Source organism: Centroberyx gerrardi, chromosome 19 (assembly GCF_048128805.1).
Source record: "Centroberyx gerrardi isolate f3 chromosome 19, fCenGer3.hap1.cur.20231027, whole genome shotgun sequence".
Taxonomy (NCBI): domain Eukaryota; kingdom Metazoa; phylum Chordata; class Actinopteri; order Beryciformes; family Berycidae; genus Centroberyx; species Centroberyx gerrardi.
Genome location: NC_136015.1, coordinates 25,933,510 through 25,950,804, shown reverse-complemented (window position 1 = coordinate 25,950,804; position 17,295 = coordinate 25,933,510). Strand labels below are relative to the sequence as shown.

Sequence of the window (17,295 nt, the reverse complement as noted above, 5' to 3'; positions counted from 1 at the left end):
TTTTAGTCTGGGGTTAACTGCAGTTTGTTACAACACTGCATCTGTGCTCAACTAATCTACCATAGGTAAGTAAGGGCTAAATAATCTATAATTAAAGATTAACAGCAATATGGCATTCATGTAATTATTGTCCTTGTTATTTCCTGTAATCAATTCAAGTGTTCTTTGACTGCATGAATTGTGAAGGCTGAGCGTGGGGATTATTCTGCCCCACTGAGAGTCATTTAAACAAAAATATTCATAGAAACACAACTGATTTAATGAAAGGGTTTTTATTGTCTTAGCATATAAAGAATAACAGTATTTGTAAGAGACAGTGTGCGTTTGCTCTCCTCGTTTCCACAGGTTTCACTACTGAACCATAGAAACAGAAAGGCTTCATTACTGGAAATGAAGATGAACATGTTTGTTACTGAAATAGTTTTGCAAATGCACTTAATTAATCATAGTGCCACTGTATGTAGTTTAAATTGTATATTGATATTATATGATATTTATTGCGCTACTGAAGACAGTTCCCATAATGACAAATACATTTATGACCTTAAGAATGACAATTGGCATGTTTGGTCAGCAGGTCATGCATTGTTCTATGTTATACAAGGTAGGCCCTCTTGACGTGAATACATATGCAAATTAGTTGAAATTCAGAATTTTCTAAACTTAACTAAACTTAATAAACCCAAGCACATTTTGATTACATGAAAGCAGATATATTACGGTTGATAATATAACGACCCTCCTACCATTATCATGAAAGCAAATTAGTTTAAATCATGAATTTTCTAAACTAAATAAAACCAAGCACATTTTGATTACATGAAAGCAGATATATTATGGTTGATAATATAATGACCCTCCTACCATTATCATGAAAGCAAATTAGTTCAAATTCTGAATTTTATGAACTAAATAAAACCAAGCACATTTTGACATTTCAAATAAGTTTAGATTTTGCTAGACCCTGCGATTACATGAAAGCTGATATATTATGGTTGACTGAAACTGTGACAGAAAAAAAATGGTCCAATCATGGACATGGAAGAAAAGTGATCAAACTGAGCCACTTGGTCACTCTCTTTATTGAAGTGGTCCGTGTCTTCTCCCTCCTCATGTTGTGTGAATGATGAGACGTCTCTCTCCAGATGGACTGCAATGAAAGAAAATGTGAAGTCACATGACAGGGATTGTTGTTGTGTGGCAACAGCAATACGCACTTGGATCCAAGCCAGACCAGGTAATTCTGTTAAGTATAAATCACAGTCAAAAAGTTTGGAATATGGTTAAATGACATGGTTTTTGAAATGCATAATGCTTTCAAAGTGAAATAAATGAATGTCTGCTCTTACAGGAAGACGATAACGAAAAAAGAAAATTAGCACGAAATGAGACAGATTCTGAAGATGTTCACAAAGGTCTTCAATACAAGTTTAACAGAAATTAAGCTGTGCTTGCCTGTGTCCTCAAGCTCATTTAAATGGCTATGCTGTTCTCCATTTGAGCAGGGTTTAAGTAGTTGTAGGGCACCGCAAGCTTTGAGTTCCTCTTTGCAATGACCTCACTGAGGTAGGTCAAATTTGCTTCAAATTCCTTGATCATCTTCTTGGGTGCAGGCTCATCGAAGCGTTCAACTGGATATGTTCCCAGTAGAACCTGCCAAAAAGTAGAAATAGAAGCAGAAACCATGACTGACCACTGACAGCAGATTGTTTAAGGTGCAGGGCCTCAAGGCAGTTTCTAAATTGATAAGTGTATATTCATTCATGCCTGCCAAACTTACAACATCACTGTATGGGCTGGTAAGCAGCAAACCCAATGTCATAAACTTGACCGTCTCTCCAACATTTGGGAGCGTCTCCAAAATGGTCTTCATGCTAGACTTCCCCTTGGTTGTTGGAGGAGGTTTGCGCATCAGGAGAGGGCTGTTAGGCGTCCAGGAGTTGTATTCATACTAAAATTAGGAGAGAAGCTTCAGTATCTATTGCAGATGCATCAATTACTTTTAGGGTTGTGGGCTCATGTTTAACTGAAACATACTTTATTGAATTGAACATGAAACATTAAAATATAGAAGAAATGACATGCTTCCATTGCGCTGTTGCTTCTCTGATACCCCACTAAAAGGAAATAATACACAAAGATAACAGGCACATGATCGATTGTACAATATTTGTATAATATTTCCCTAGCTCTTAATTGTCTCACCTGCCCATTGTTGACTGCAGCATGTTGGGCTGACACTCTGAAGATCACCATGGTGACGAACTTGATCACTTCCTCCACAGTTTGAAAGCTTGTAGGGATGCCTGTTGGGGTCCCCATCAGCAACCATTTGTTTTCAATAGAGACTACTATAGCTATTTGCTGTTTACACACCATTATACTACTGTTTACGGCTGTTTACAACATGATATTACTAGAACATGAACTAAATTACCTGATTTTTTGTCCCCCAGGAAGCAGTATGTGTATATCTCTTTGATCCATGCCTGGAGCTCAGAGTCTTTCTGCACCTCAGTGTCTGAGGGGTAATAGTGCTCCACCATGGCCTTCACAAAGCTGGAGAGAAAAAACATAGGATGTTAATATTAGGTGTCAGTGGCCAGAGGTTGTATTTAGGCTATTATTTCTATTAAAAATAAATGTCCTCACTATTTAGCATTCTAAATAATAAATAAATAAATAATACATAAAACTCTGCTTCTTCTACAGCTCATCTGAAATATGGTGTTCCACAAGGGTCAATCTTAGGCCCTGCATTATTCTCCATTTATATGCTTCCGCTTGGGGACGTCATCCGCAAGCATCATATTCATTTTCACTGTTATGCAGATGACACTCAGATATATATACGTATACAAGGTGGGGTGTTAAGTCTCGCCTTCCTTCAGTTAGAAAATATTCCCAAGATAAGGTCTTTTTTTTATCCTTTCCTGACCTTGAAAAAATTATCCATGTTTTTATGTCTTCATGTTTAGACTACTGTAACTCCCTCTATTCCCTTCTAGTTCCCTCTCAACTAGTGCAAAATGCAGCAGCAAGGCTCTTACCTAGATCAAGAAGACAGGATCACATCACCCCCATTTTAGCAGCTTTACACTAGTTGTCTTGTTCGTTTTAGAATTGATTACAAGATTTTACTTTTAGCTTTTAAGGCACGGCGTCGGTCTGGCACCCAGCTACGTATCAGTAGTATCAATATTCCACTTAGTTTTAACATGGGGGTTATTCAGCTCGACCGCTATGAAGACCAGAATATAATCTACTCGCCAAGATCGGATGCAGGTGGACGAGTTTGTAGCGTTCAGATTTTTACTTCCATTTCATTTGAATGAAAACTGACATTTAACACGTTGGTGAACAGATTCAACAACAGATCCTGCTGCTGTGATTTTCAACTGACTTTTGCTCTTACTTTTTATAACGTCATTTCGCCAAATAGAATTTTTATTGATAGATGAGAACATAGCGGAGGGATACCATTTAGGAGAGCTAGTTCTTGTTTGAGAGACCGGATCTACTTTTATTTTCAAATACTAATTTTAGTATAAACCAAGAACAGAAATACAAAATGACGATGTACCAATTACTACTTTGTCTTAAAAGCGGGATATGTTGATGAATCTGTTCATAAATGTGTTAAATGACAGTTTTCAGGATATTTTCGTGGCTCATTCAAACACTTTAATGCTACAAACTCGTCCAGCTGTATTCGATCTTGGTGACTAGTTTATATTCTGGTTTTCATGGCGGTCAAGTGCCAAATAAACCCCATGTTAAAACTACGTGGAATATTGCTTTAAAACCCTTAAAGGTCCTGAGGTCCTCTGGCAGAGCCCTACTGTTTATTCCAAGGACTCGGCTGGTAACAAACGGTGGCTGGGCCTTTGCTGTCAGAGCTCCCAACCAAATCACTTTTTAAATCACTTTTCAAATGTTTTTTTATGTCCCGTTTCATCCCTGTTCTAAGCTCGTCTGTCTACTTTCTATTCAAGTTTTTTAAGGATAAGTTCGGCGATTTTGGACCTATATTTAATTTGTCTCTTACATATAGTATCTGTAGACCCACAGACAATATTGGCTCCAGAGTAATATTTATATGGCAAACTATTCATGGTAACCTGCTGATGATGCCCCACAGCTTCACTCCATCGTCTCTGTAGTAGAAGTTGGGGATGGACTCCAGTCCTCGTGCAGCGATGTCTTCTGGCAGACAGAGGGAGCTGTAGGTCATTTCAGACTGAGCCCTTCTCATCAGCTCCGTCAGGCTCTCTGTTCCTAGGGAACTCTACACAAATAAGTAGCATTAGACAACATTAGTTTTGCCAGGATCTCTTGCTGACATCCTGAAAATCAGAATCATAATTTTCACAATCTAATAATTCAAGATTAAGATCTGAATATTATCGAGAAAATCAGAGGAAAAGATTCATACCTGACTTAAAACTCCATCAGGTCCCATGAGTAGTGGGCGGCCGACAGTGTTTATTTGGAGAGTGTAACGGAAGTGCGGGATCAGCAGCTGCATACACAACAGAGAGAAGAATCTAAATGTCAAACAATTATTTATGGGATGGCTTAAATCACATTTTACATAGGGACCAATCACAAAATACGACTCATGTTCTCATGTGATCTAATTTAGGTGTGCTGATAGGTGAAGTCAAAAGTCCTCTCAAATTGAGCTTAAGTTGGTCCAAGATTAGTACCATCCTGAACATTTCATGAATATAGTCTGAAAGGTTTTACTTTGAAACTGAAACACAAATGAAGCAGCTACATGATCTCTGCTACATGATTACACCTTGTAGAGGGGATGAATCACAGGAAAGTTCATGACTAGATCAGTCATCCAAGATTTGTTCTCTCATTCTCTTATTATTTGTTCTCTATTATTATTCTAAGCTTCACAAATATGGTCCCACATGTACTTGGAAAGAGAGTGCACTGTCATTGAGATCATAAGACACGGGACCACAGAAAAACAAATTACCCTTTGTGATTATACCTTGTAGAGCGGATGAATCACAGGGAAGCAGCGAAGAGTGGCAATTGCAAAGGGTTCAGCCAGAAAGTGTGTCATCAACAGGTGATAAACAGTCTCGTATTCGATGACATCTGCATTTTTCAGAAACATCTTGGCGAGCAGCCAGTCGTTCTCAGGGTCACTGGGCAGAAAAATTGGGTTCTGCTCAGAGGGTTGTTGATGCAGCTGGAATGTTGAAAAAGAGACAGGATTTTTAGATAGAAGATATTTCTTTAATACATTATGGACTATGATACGTTCTTCATGAAAACATGGCCTTGTGATTCAATTTCAGTGCTTAACCTGCAAAAACTGACAAACTTGTTATTTTATCTTGTATCCAGACTTATCAAGCATCATTTTAGGATTTTGTTAAGTGAAATCATCTTACTGCACTGGCAGATAATTTTACCGATTCCAACAAATTGGATTTTTTTTTCAGGAGAACATTTACTTGGTAAAAGTGATTTTCTTTATTGTTTTATGATGATTTATTGAAAGAAGGCATATTGGCATGTATCAAGTGAAGGTCTGGAAAAAAGATAAAATCACTGGACAGCTTGTCATTTTCTGTCAGTGTATATATTTTCAATATATTTACAGCATGAACGCAGCCACTGATTCACTGCATCAGTGAAATACCTGTATTGCGATTGGCATCAGCTTGTTCTCTGGGTTCATGTAGAACAAGCAGAGACCAGCAGTCAGATGCAGAGGTTGATCATACTCCCTGGTGGGTAATCCATCCATCCTCTTGTAGTCACGGAGGAATATATTGCCTTTCTGTATGGGAGATAAAGATCAATTAAAGGACATAAGACATGAAAAGGTAGGAAGAACTAGCACAAGAAATGGAGGTGATCAGTTCCCCACATGAACTAAAATGATCTCACTTTAAACCAAGAGAATATCAAGCAGTCAAACTGTTATCCAAATCATCAGTGTTCAAGAGGCACAGACGTTACAAGACTCACTGCTACACAAGCGAAGTTTCAAACCTACAAACAGTCTCCAAGACAAACATTATCACACATCTTAAGGCACTCTTCTTCTTCTTCTTCTTCTTCTTCTTCTTCTTCTTCCATACCTCCATTTCTCTCTGCAGAGAGCTGCCAGGTTGCAGGAAGGGCTTCACCATCTCCTCTGTGACTGGGAAGTTGGAGGGAAGCTCCGAGCAGCGCTGGATCACATTGGGGTTGGTTGCATTCAGAAACTGGAATCCAAAAAAGTCGTCTTCGCTCCAATGCTCTGAGACGTACTCTGCAAGGTGGCAGTGGACAGAGACATTTTCCTCACGTCTTGAAGTGATGAAAATATAAGTAAACTCAACCAAGGTAAATGATCAACATGTCGTTGCGGTCGGGTGAAACCTCTGTAACTCCAATTTTGGCAATTTTCATGTTTTAACTCTGAAGCACAGGTGACACAGTGGTTCAGTGTTTCACACTGTCGCCTCACAGCAAGAAGGTCCTGGGTTTGAATCTCGACCCCGGTCCTTTCTGTGTGGAGTTTGTATGTTCTCCCTCTGTGTGTGTTGAGATATTTGATACTGTATATGCATGTGCTGCCAGTGTATTTTATGTGGTATTATAGTATATTTTTGAAAAGTACACCAAAAGCTCAAAAGTACACTAATTCTTTTGCATAACTTCAGCTAAATTAGTTTGTTTTATCCTACAGCATTAAGAGCATTTTTAGGATATTCTTCAATATCAAACTAAAACTACTACTTAACCTAAGCTGCATTACAGTTTACTAGAGAGCACCGAACATGGTCAATTGTTATACATGCTGTAAATGCATGTAAGCATAGTCATTTGTAATTATTATGAAACCATGAGAATGAAAACATTTCAGTGGGTTCAGCTACAAAACTATGGGCAACTTCTACCTGCGATCGGTGTTTTATTGCACAGGAAGACCTCTTTTATGGCCTTGATGCTTTGCCATTGGTCAGTTGAGTCAGTCAGCCCCGCGAACTTGAGTTTAACAGCACTGAGGTAAAGGAAAGAAGGGGTAAAATTGACAGAAAAAGCATATTACAATGCAGGAGTCAAAACAATATTCCCACATTACTGTTTCTATACAGTTCTGTGGCTTAAAACAGGTGACGGATGTGACTGTATTGTTAAAGCAATATTCCACTTAGTTTTAACATGGGGTTCTTTGGCTCTTGACCGCCATGAAAACCAGAATATAATCTCCTCACCAAGATCAGATGCAGCTGGACGAGTTTGTAGTGTTCAGATTTTTACTTCCCATTCATTTGAATGAAAACTGACATTGAACACGTTGGTGAACAGATTCAACAACAGATCCTGCTGTAAGACAACAAAGCATCCTGGGTCTGTTTTTCTATTGTTGGTTTACACAAAAATTAATATTTAAAAATAAAACTAGATCCGGTCTCCCAAACAGGAACTCTCTCTCCTAAATGGTATCCCTCCTCTGTGTTCTCTTCTATCAATAAAAAAGCTGTTTGGTGAGATTCTGTTCTGAAGCGTCGGACCAACAGTCAGCTGGACTCACAGCAGCAGATCTGATGCTGAATCTGTTCACCAACGTGTTCAATGTCAGTTTCCATTCAAATGAATAGGAAGAAAAAATCTGAATGCTACAAACTGGTCCAGCTGCATCTGGCCTTGGTGAGGAGATTATATTCTGGTTTCCATGGCGGTCAAGAGCCAAATAACCCCCATGTTAAAACTAAGTGGAATATTGCTTCAAGTGGTTTTTACTATGAATACATAATGGAATAAACAGTGTGGCATTTCATCTTCAATATCTACATAGACTTACCTGTCTACTTTTACGGAAGCTAGTTCCAAAGTTTTTGACAAGGAGAAGCGCAATTCATCTGGGAGGTCAGAGGAATCTTTGAAATCGTTCTTGTATGGCAACCCAGCAGCATATACCCCCCATCTAAAAACAAAGGAAAATAGATAACAGCATGTAAAGTTTTGTCTGGATAGACTCCTGACTCTGTAGCATCAGCCCTCATTAAGTTCTGTATCACTTTAGAAACTCACTTGAACAAGTGCTTTTTAAACATCACCTCCAGTTTCCGGTGCTCAATCAGAAGGGGATACTCCTCCTCAAAAACCTTCATGGCTGAGAAGGTTCGGGACAAAATAGATCATATAAAATCATACATTGAACTTCACTACCTAGGAAATTTCAATATCTTCTCAGATTTGATAGCTTATGAGACATCTTTTATCTTAAAATGGAGGGATGTCTGCACAACCAAATGAATTATAAAAGTTTATTGTATGCACAGCAGCAAGCTAAGAAACGAACGTTTTTCAGCACTAAGCCTTCATGGGTTTGTTTCTTAGCTTGCTGCTGTGCGTACAATAAACTTTTATAATTCATTTGGTTGTGCATCCCTCCTTTTTTTGAATCTGTATGCACAAGAGTCTGCACCCTGAAGGCAACAAGAAGAGTTTAGAATTGAGCGGCTATTTCTTTATTCTTACTTCTTTTATCTTATGCATAACAATGTGTGACCAAAAAGATTTGAAGCAAACCTCTCCCTCCTCTCAGCTCCACCAGATCCCCCCTGGACACCCATCTGTTGCAGGGGAACAGGATGCGATCTCCCTCTGGAGTTGTCACCACGATGTTGGAGCAGAACCACTCATCTTCTAGGAGGAGGTAGGGATCTTTCTCCAGCTTGACCAGCAGAAGTTTCCCCAGAGATGCTTTGGGTTTCACAGTATAGATCCTTGTCTGTGGAGAATGGTTGGAGGAGGGTAGATGCTGTTTTTAATGGGCTAGATCTCTGACTCTTGACTGACCTTTTTGAAAAATTACCATCTATCAACCACCACAGTGCAAGACAAAAAATGGTGCACACATTCAAAATAATCATTACATGCCGACAAAAATTCTCTCACTCTCTCTCTCACACACACAAAATAATTTCTATTGTCCCAGTCCTAATGTGAAACATACTGAATGAGCCACGCTGAATACTTGGATTAACTTACCATCCCAGTTGCAAAATCTTTGCCCCACTTGTCCAAGTTGGTACGCTCACTCTCTCCCTCAGTTCCAAATAAAGTGACATATATGTAGTCACCTGTTCCTGCATCTGCCATGTCACCTGTTGTCACCTGCACCTTGTACTCAGTCATGATCACTCAGTAGAAATACTGTCTGGAATAAAGCATGGAAATGTCAATTCTACAATGAAAATTAGATTTATAGATATACTGGTAGCTCTTTGCATGGCCAAAACATGCATTGCAGTAAGATGAAAGTCTAATTGTCACTTCTCAATAGGACTTTGGCTCTCAGACATGAATAGATGTTAACCCCTGGAGAAAATTACATATATTTTAAAGAAGAAATATGACAGCTTTCTGAAAATGTGGCAGCCTTACATTGACTCCACTGAAACCTTGCCTCTGTCAACAATGGAAAGGTCTAATACAGATATGATGAAGAGATTCTGTCCAAATTATCTCTCATGAAATTGGTCTAAATGTCTCTACCTTGTATTTTTTTTAGGGACCGGCAGCAGCTCCGCTGCCGGTCCCTATTGTATTTGTATGTATTATTATTATTCTATCTTTCTTGCTAAAACTGCCTTCCCATGCATGAAAAATCAACAAACTCGGTACATAGCTCCAGTTCCATGCCAAACGACACTCACTAAAGTCTGGGGCAAACGGTACTGTACACAGCCACGGTCAATTGCTGCTTACTTGATGTCCAATCTTCATGTAAAAAATAGAAAATATTTTCCTGACTTAGATGAAACGTACAAAATTTCAGACTTCTAACTCAAAAACTGAATTTTTAAAAATGATTTGAATTCTGCCTTTATGGAAACCATAGTCAATGGAAAACAGAGCATCTTTAAACATCAGTTATTCACTTATGGAGCATTCCATACTTGTACAAATAAATTACAGACATCTCTATGTTGTCTAGATAAAGTACGCAAATTCTCCGAATTTTATGTTGAAATGTTTATGTTGATATTTGACACTAGTTTGAAATCTGCCTTTGTATGGATGGACAGATCTTATCATGCACCCCGCTGGTTGCCTCAGTAGCGTGACGCCTCCTCTCTTCAAACCACCAACAGATAGCTCAACAAGTTCATGATTTGCCCTTGGTGTCAAAGGTCGTGACTTTGATTCCTGGGTGATGCTGAATAAATGTGCTTTCTTTGTTGTAACTCTCTTTTTCCTCCTTACGCTGCATCTGCCGGCCCCGTCCACGACTGCATGCAGTCCTAGTTTCAGTGTTATGTTTGCTTATAAGTTTGTATGTTCTATCTTCTGAAAACCGAAAAATAAAATATTTTAAAAAAGCATGGAAATGTCTAACATGGCAAATGTTACTATGATAAGATACAGCTAAATACACTCAGAGATAAATAGGATATGCAAAGTAAAACAGCACAAAAAAACAACACATACAATTTCAACATTTCAAGAGCAAATAGAAATATAGGTATATACATATACAATAAATATACAATATACAATACATATAAAAACACACTGGGATAAAGGCAAATTAAATGAAAATATGTACAATGCAAATATACAAAAATCGATCAATATAATAAATATAAATATTTATATAAAGTATAAAAATATCGAGATACATGAAATAGCCTATGTACAAATGACAGAGAAATGTGTGAATTTGAGTTTACATACGAAATGTGCAGAACGCAAAACAATTCACCTTATCCAAAATAGTTTTCATGTTTAAACTTAAATTAATAAATAATCAAATGAAAAGTTTGTAAAGCTTATTAACCATAACCCCACAGGCAGCCAAAGATCTTTTCAATATTTTTACCTTTCCTCGGCTTATCCTACTTTTTCAGTTAAGATGCAATTAGATTGTTTTGGTCGTCATTTCTCTCTAGTCAGATGATAGACGATAGTTGGATAAAGTGATCACATATCCTATAATATGAATCCCAATTTTTTGTCAAGAAGCAAAAGACCTGTGTATCCTGTGTGTCACCTACCTCCTTGCTTTCAGTGCAGGTCCAGAGCCTTTTCTTCTCTTCTCTTCTTCTTCTTCTTCTTCTTCTTCTTCTTCTTCTTCTCAGTTCTTCTGTGGTCTTTTATACCTTATATCTCACGTCCCTCCCACTTTATTGCTTATCATTAGTAGTAACTACTCGGCACTTGGCAGGAATACAGTGCTAATTTTAACAATCACTACACGAGGGCTGCAAGCAGGGGCTCACTGTTACTTCCAAGTTCAAGTTTGTTCGTTTATACAGCCCTTTATCACAAGTCTCAGGTCCTCGAACTAGATCTAACTAAACAAAAATCAGTGGTGATTTCAGAGTTTGTGTTCATTTCACGACATTTAATGAGATCATGTTGCTCCTGAAAGACTCGATTATGGGGGTAAATCGATGTCAAAATCATTGTAAATGCACAGACTATGAGTCACAAATATATATTACAATTTGTAAACACAAAACACGATCTACAAACAAACTCTTCATGATCCACAAATATAAAACACGATCCACAAATAGATTCAAAATCCACAAACAAACTCTTCATGATCCGCAAATATAAAACACGATCCACAAATAGATTCAAAATCCACAAACAAACACATCATGATCCACAAATATAAAACACGATCCACAAATAGATTCAAAATCCACAAACAAACACATCATGATCCACAAATATAAAACACGATCCACAAATAGATTCAAAATCCACAAACAAACACATCATGATCCACAAATAGAATTCAGTGACTTGTACTTGAAAACCAGAATTTGAATGAATGCAAAATGATTTGTCTGCGTGTGTGGGTCGTATTCTATTTGTAGATTGTTTCACATTTGTTTTCAGAATTTTGACACTACTGTTCCGCTGTTTTTGGGTGTAACCAATCTACAAATGCACTCTTCACAATTTGCAAACAAACACAGTCTAACTTGTATTTTCAACCAACTGTTTCAAGACACGCGTACAAATTCTGTGCAATGCTCAGCGTTCAAGTGTCAAATCTGTGTTTGTAGATCACTTTGCATTTGTCTACAAATAGTTTTGACACCGTTTTACCGCAGGGAGTGTGAATACGATCCACAAATGTAGCCAATCAGGGATATTGCTTGCTATGTGATGTCACGATGCCTCAATAAGCCTTTCAAAATAAGAGCGTGAGCTGAAACGTGTCAGAACACCGTGGTAACACCGTGGTAAAGTGAAACGGTGTGTTAATATTCTGTATTCATTACAGATTAATTGTTTTTATTTCATGGCGTGGGATCGTTCTGTTCATATGGAAATGTCCTAGCTAGTTGGGTCTAGGCTCAGGTCTTCTTAGGGACTGTTCGTTATTTATGAGAGGGGGGTCGGTGCAAAACAAGGGAAGGCATGTCAAATATTTTTTTAAGCACTGGGGAGGGACTTATGTTTTTTATTTTGGCTTTAAGGGAGGGACATACAACTTTAAATGGTTGTACTTAGGTGGTACAGCTTTGACTACAACTGACACTGGCATAGTTAAGTGGTGTATATACTAAGGGTTATATACTAAAATATTTAAGGTAACATGCAGTGCGTTCCGGTAGCCTACTGGTTAAAATGCATACCTTATGACTGTAACGTCTGCGGTTCGTATCCGGCAGTGGACTGTTGTTGCATATGGCCCCCTTCATGTCTTTCTCTCCCTTTATTTTTCCTGTTGAATCAACGTCTTCAAATAGTCGGTGAAAAAACTTTAACTTGTAAACCTGTTTTGAACGTCTTTTCACTGGTGACCATAGTCATTTTTTAAATGTCTTTTTAATGGAAAAATGCTCACTGGGGAGGGTCATGCATTTTCCCCCAGTCACTCAGGGAGGCTTAAGGAAAAATATTTGTAGCTCCGGGGAGGGTCAAGATAAAAAATACAAAAAAAAGTCAGACCCCAGGCCCCCCTCTCATAAATAACGAACAGTCCCTTAATGTTAGCCTCAAGCACTGATATCTGTATAAGCCCTGCATCTAGCTTCGTTTCTGGGGTTATGTTATGGACTCTCTAACACACTGATGTACAATACGGTTGCTGCTCAGGACAATCAGGCCATCCAGCAAGTGATGAGAACAGCCCAAGCCGCTACAGAAACTTTGCTCCCATCCAGGACATTTTAAGCCAAACGCTGCACCAGAAGAGCCCGCAACACAATCAAGGATAAACAAGCCAAGCTTTTATCACCACACTTTAATGAAGCTGATCTCATGTTAAATTAAGTTATGTAAGGTAGTACAGGCAAAATTGTCTTTTCCCTCAGCTATCACTGCATTTCTGCCCATTATTTTGTCCCGTTTGCTCCGTCACCAGCCGCCGCATATTCACCACACACTGGCAGCTGACCCGGTATACCCTTATGTGTTTCATATGTATGTGCTTTTTGCAAGAGTAATGTACTTCCTAAAGATACCCCATCAATTGTATTAGTGCTCTAAGTGTAGTGTGCATTTGTCCAGCAGGTGGCGCGTACTTTGTGTGAGTCAAGAGCGCCAGCGCGATGCCTCTGCTCTTCAGGGAGTAGGCCGTTAGAACCGCAAGAGACAAGCCACCAGCTAGAGAGTTTGTGCTTAGCCTACCGTATTTCCTCTAATAGTGGCCTGTAGTCGATTAAAAGCCGGGTCTCCGATAATGGCCGGGGCCGTCATCGACACGAACAAATAAAGGCCGGCCGTCTCCTCTCTCCGCCGCTGTCCTCTCCACCGCACCCACGGCCCGCATCGATCCTCCCGATCCGAGCCCCGGACCCCCGCCGAAATCTCGGCCGGATCACCGGGAACACATCGGCGCCCAGGTTCAGTTAGCTTCAGTTAGCTTCAGCTTACATGCAAACAACGGTGGATACCGGTAAACTCCTGGTGCCTGTTTGTAACTGTAGTTTGTAGTAACGTACAAGTGCCACAAGACGGCTCGGCCGGCGGAAGTCTCTGGAGCGTGCCGTCGTCGATTACCGTAATTATCGTAATGCATTGTTGTAACAAAAAAACGGCTACCTAACGTACCCCAACAGAAGCAGATCAGAAAACAAGGAGGCTTCGTACTAAAATATGAGCAAATATACTTATCAAACAGAGGGAATTAGAAATAAAGGCCTGTCTCTAATATAAGCCTGCTTCCAATAAAGGCCTGGTACCCTCTGCAGTTGAGGTAAATAAAGGCCCGGGCCAATATTAGAGGAAATACGGTATGTATTATAAGTACCTACCTACGTTTCAGGGGTTCAGGCAATAAACCAAACAGCCATCCAACTCAAAATATGATGTTTGTGTGACCTCATTCTTATCTGCATCATAAGCGCTGTGGTCAGACATCCCGAGCTGGGTTCCAGGGCTATCACGTTATCTAGGCTACTACGTAATAACAATCAATGATCCCAAACCTAACCTTGCATTTAATTGTTTCCCCTCTTAGTGGAGGTTTTAAGTCTCTGGATAGAATAAAAACTGAACCAGTTCAAGAATATAAACTGAACTAGTTTAAGCTTCATCCTGAAGACCCAAATCTATCAAGAAATCAAATCAAATCAAACTTTATTTATATAGCACATTTCATACACAGAGGCAACACAATGCGCTTCACAGAAAAAAAATCCTGACACTAATTTTCCAGTGGGAAGCAAAAAAACAGTTCACCCATTTAAGCCAATGTAGGAGAACTGTAAAAAAAATCTTCCCTATAGAAATAGTCGACCAGAACACATTGATTAGGGGGAGAAAAACAAGTTTGCACTGGGTCTATGATTATACAGACTTCTAGGTACTTGCTGTCACACCGAAATGGAAAAAAGAGTCGAAGGGCCATACTTGGAGAATTGCAAAACTTCAAGTCTGCATTATAGGGACACAAAGTCTTAAAATCTGCTACTGATGCCACCTCCATACCGGTGAACTATTTTTAAGGGTATGCAGGAAAAAGTCTTTACTTAGAAAACATGTTAGTTCCATAGAATTTCTTAACAGCAGTGGCACTTGGTTTGGAACAAGATGAAAATACATGTATTTTGCTTCACACACGGATGGTGGATGAAGGAAGATACAATTAAGCAATTAACATCCTATCATGCTCTGTGGCATGTATAAAAATGACTGAGAACGTCAATGCAGGACGTGATCAGGGTGCCATGCCATTGTTCCAACGGCCCATTATTCCGAAACCCCAATAGTCTGAAAAATGTCCCATTGGACCGAAAGCCCTCTTTTCTCCCCTCATTTCTCAAACAAACAGAAGCACATGGCTAATTATTATGCAGAATGACGTCATCGGACCTTGCAACGTGCAACGGAGGAAACCGGCTGTCGGACCTCGCGGTCGGATATTTACTCTAACAATCCCTCTTTCCTGGTTGGAATTATGCAGCGTTCCATGCAGCAGTGATATCACGATGGTAGCGAGGGCTTAATCCCCTAATAAATAATGTTCCTGCCTGGCTATTTACCAAGCCCCCAGGAACAGCTCTGGGCTGTGCGGCGATTTTGGTATTGCAAGTCACGTGACGCCATGGGGCCCAAAAAGACTTTTTCCCATAGAGATACATGGGAAAAGAACGCCTGTAAAACTCTGGGAAATTTTTCTGGGTATCGCACAAAGTCAAAATGGAGTCTTTGACTTATCAATTTTTAAATCATTGGGTCCATTTTTCTTTGGAAGCCACCAAGAGCCGTATAAAGCTGTATTTTCTGGAGCGTCCTGTAGTCTGTACACTACAGACTTGAACAGGTCAGCATTTCGATGCTTTCTCCCGTCTAAACTGCCAAGTATATTTAATTCTTTCATCACCGAAAGACAAAACTCCGTTTCCTCATCGCTCCAGAAGTGAGACGCTCTCGTTGCCGCCGTTGTTTGTGTTTTTCTGTCACATCACTCGACTGAAGCCGCGCCTGCGCAGGAAGTCGGCAGCGGTCAGAAACCGGGATAAGATGTTTACATGCAACAGTATCCCGGTTTCTTTCGGAGTACTCCAGCTAGCATAATCGGGTTTCTCAAAACCGGGATAAGGGCTTATCCGGGTTTCTGAAATCGGGATATGATGTTTACATGTGCAAACACAAAAACGGGATACTTCAAAAACCCGATCATAACCGGGATACTCAAGTCCATGTAAACGCAGTCGCAGCAAGAGGCAGCGGAGCTTCAACTGACAGCTGACTGGAGACAAGACTGTCTGTGGGTCCAACAACTACAGACAATACTGTCTGTGGGTCCAACAGCTACAGACAATACTGTCTGTGGGTCCAACAGCTACAGACAATACTGTCTGTGGGTCCAACAGCTACAGGAGGAAGAGAGGAGTTATATAGAGGAACTAAATCAACAAACTGATCCTGTAAAGATAAATGCAACAAACACAACTTGACAGCTGGAGGCCTAAATTCCAGATGTGTCTTTACAAAACTTTTTTAACCCGAAACACAGAAATGTGACTGGAGTGGAGTGTGGTTGTGTGTGTTGGGTGTGTTGGTTAAGTGCATGTTATTATTATTATTATTATTATTATTATTATTATAATTTGTTGGTCTTTCCATTTCTCCTTTTTAAAGAGACAGAGAGAGAGACAGAGAGAGAGACAGAGAGAGAGACAGAGAGAGAGAGAGAGGGAGAGACTAACCCATTGAGTGTTAAAGTGTTTAAAAGAGCGAGAGAGTTTAGAATAGTGTAAAAATGTTATAAGAGAAAGAGAAGCAGATAAAATGGAGAGAAATGGTGTGTGTGTGTGTGTGTGTGTGTGTGTGATAGACAGATAGCGGGTAAATTGGTAGAGTGAGTATGTAATAGTTTCCACGGCGACAGTTGACAGGGCCGGTCACCGCAACAATGTTGGGTGTTGCCGTAGCGATAAGGCAGGAGGAGAAAACATCTCTCTCTTTCGCTCAATCTGTTTCCTACCTCGTTCTCCCTCTTTCCTCTCTTTCCTTCTTGCCCTCCCCTATCTCTCTCTCTCTCTTTCTCTTTGTCTCTGTCACTCTCTCTCCTTTTCTCATCCCCCCCTCTCTCTCTCTCTCTCGTTCTCCCTCTCTCTTTCCCTTCTCACTCTCTGCCATTGTCTCTCCCTCTTTCCTCTCTCTTTCTCCTTCTCCTCTCCTCTCTGTTTGTCTCTCTGTCTCTCTCTCCTTTTCTCATCCCCCTCTCTCCCATTCTACCTCTCTCACTTTCCCTTCTCACTCTCTCCCTCTACCTTCCTCTCTCGCTCCTTTTTCCCCCCTTCCCTCTCTCTCTCTCTTCTTCTCCATCCATCCATTACATAAACATTA

General features: G+C 39.8%; 2 protein-coding genes across 3 annotated transcripts in view; both read right to left on the bottom strand.

Annotated features, from left to right (window-relative positions):
* Positions 1-17,295, bottom strand: part of LOC144542874 (nuclear factor 7, ovary-like) — a 443,231-nt gene that overhangs the window by 418,745 nt on the left and 7,191 nt on the right. The window lies entirely within an intron of this gene.
* LOC139925868 (hydroperoxide isomerase ALOXE3-like) lies at positions 254-11,121 on the bottom strand. Of its 2 annotated transcripts, none has more exons than XM_078290252.1 (16): positions 11,028-11,121; positions 9,019-9,187; positions 8,557-8,758; positions 8,056-8,137; positions 7,826-7,948; positions 6,918-7,021; positions 6,114-6,286; positions 5,669-5,809; positions 5,009-5,212; positions 4,436-4,522; positions 4,122-4,288; positions 2,438-2,559; positions 2,206-2,306; positions 1,781-1,951; positions 1,456-1,653; positions 254-1,243 (listed from the first exon to the last, which is right to left on the bottom strand). In XM_078290252.1, exons 2-15 carry the CDS (start codon positions 9,163-9,165, stop codon positions 1,474-1,476), a joined length of 2,004 nt encoding a protein of 667 aa, XP_078146378.1. In that variant the 5' UTR covers positions 9,166-9,187; positions 11,028-11,121; the 3' UTR covers positions 254-1,243; positions 1,456-1,473. The 2 variants fall into 2 exon arrangements, with proteins under 2 accessions (XP_078146378.1, XP_078146377.1); XM_078290251.1 differs by having other exon boundaries at positions 254-1,150.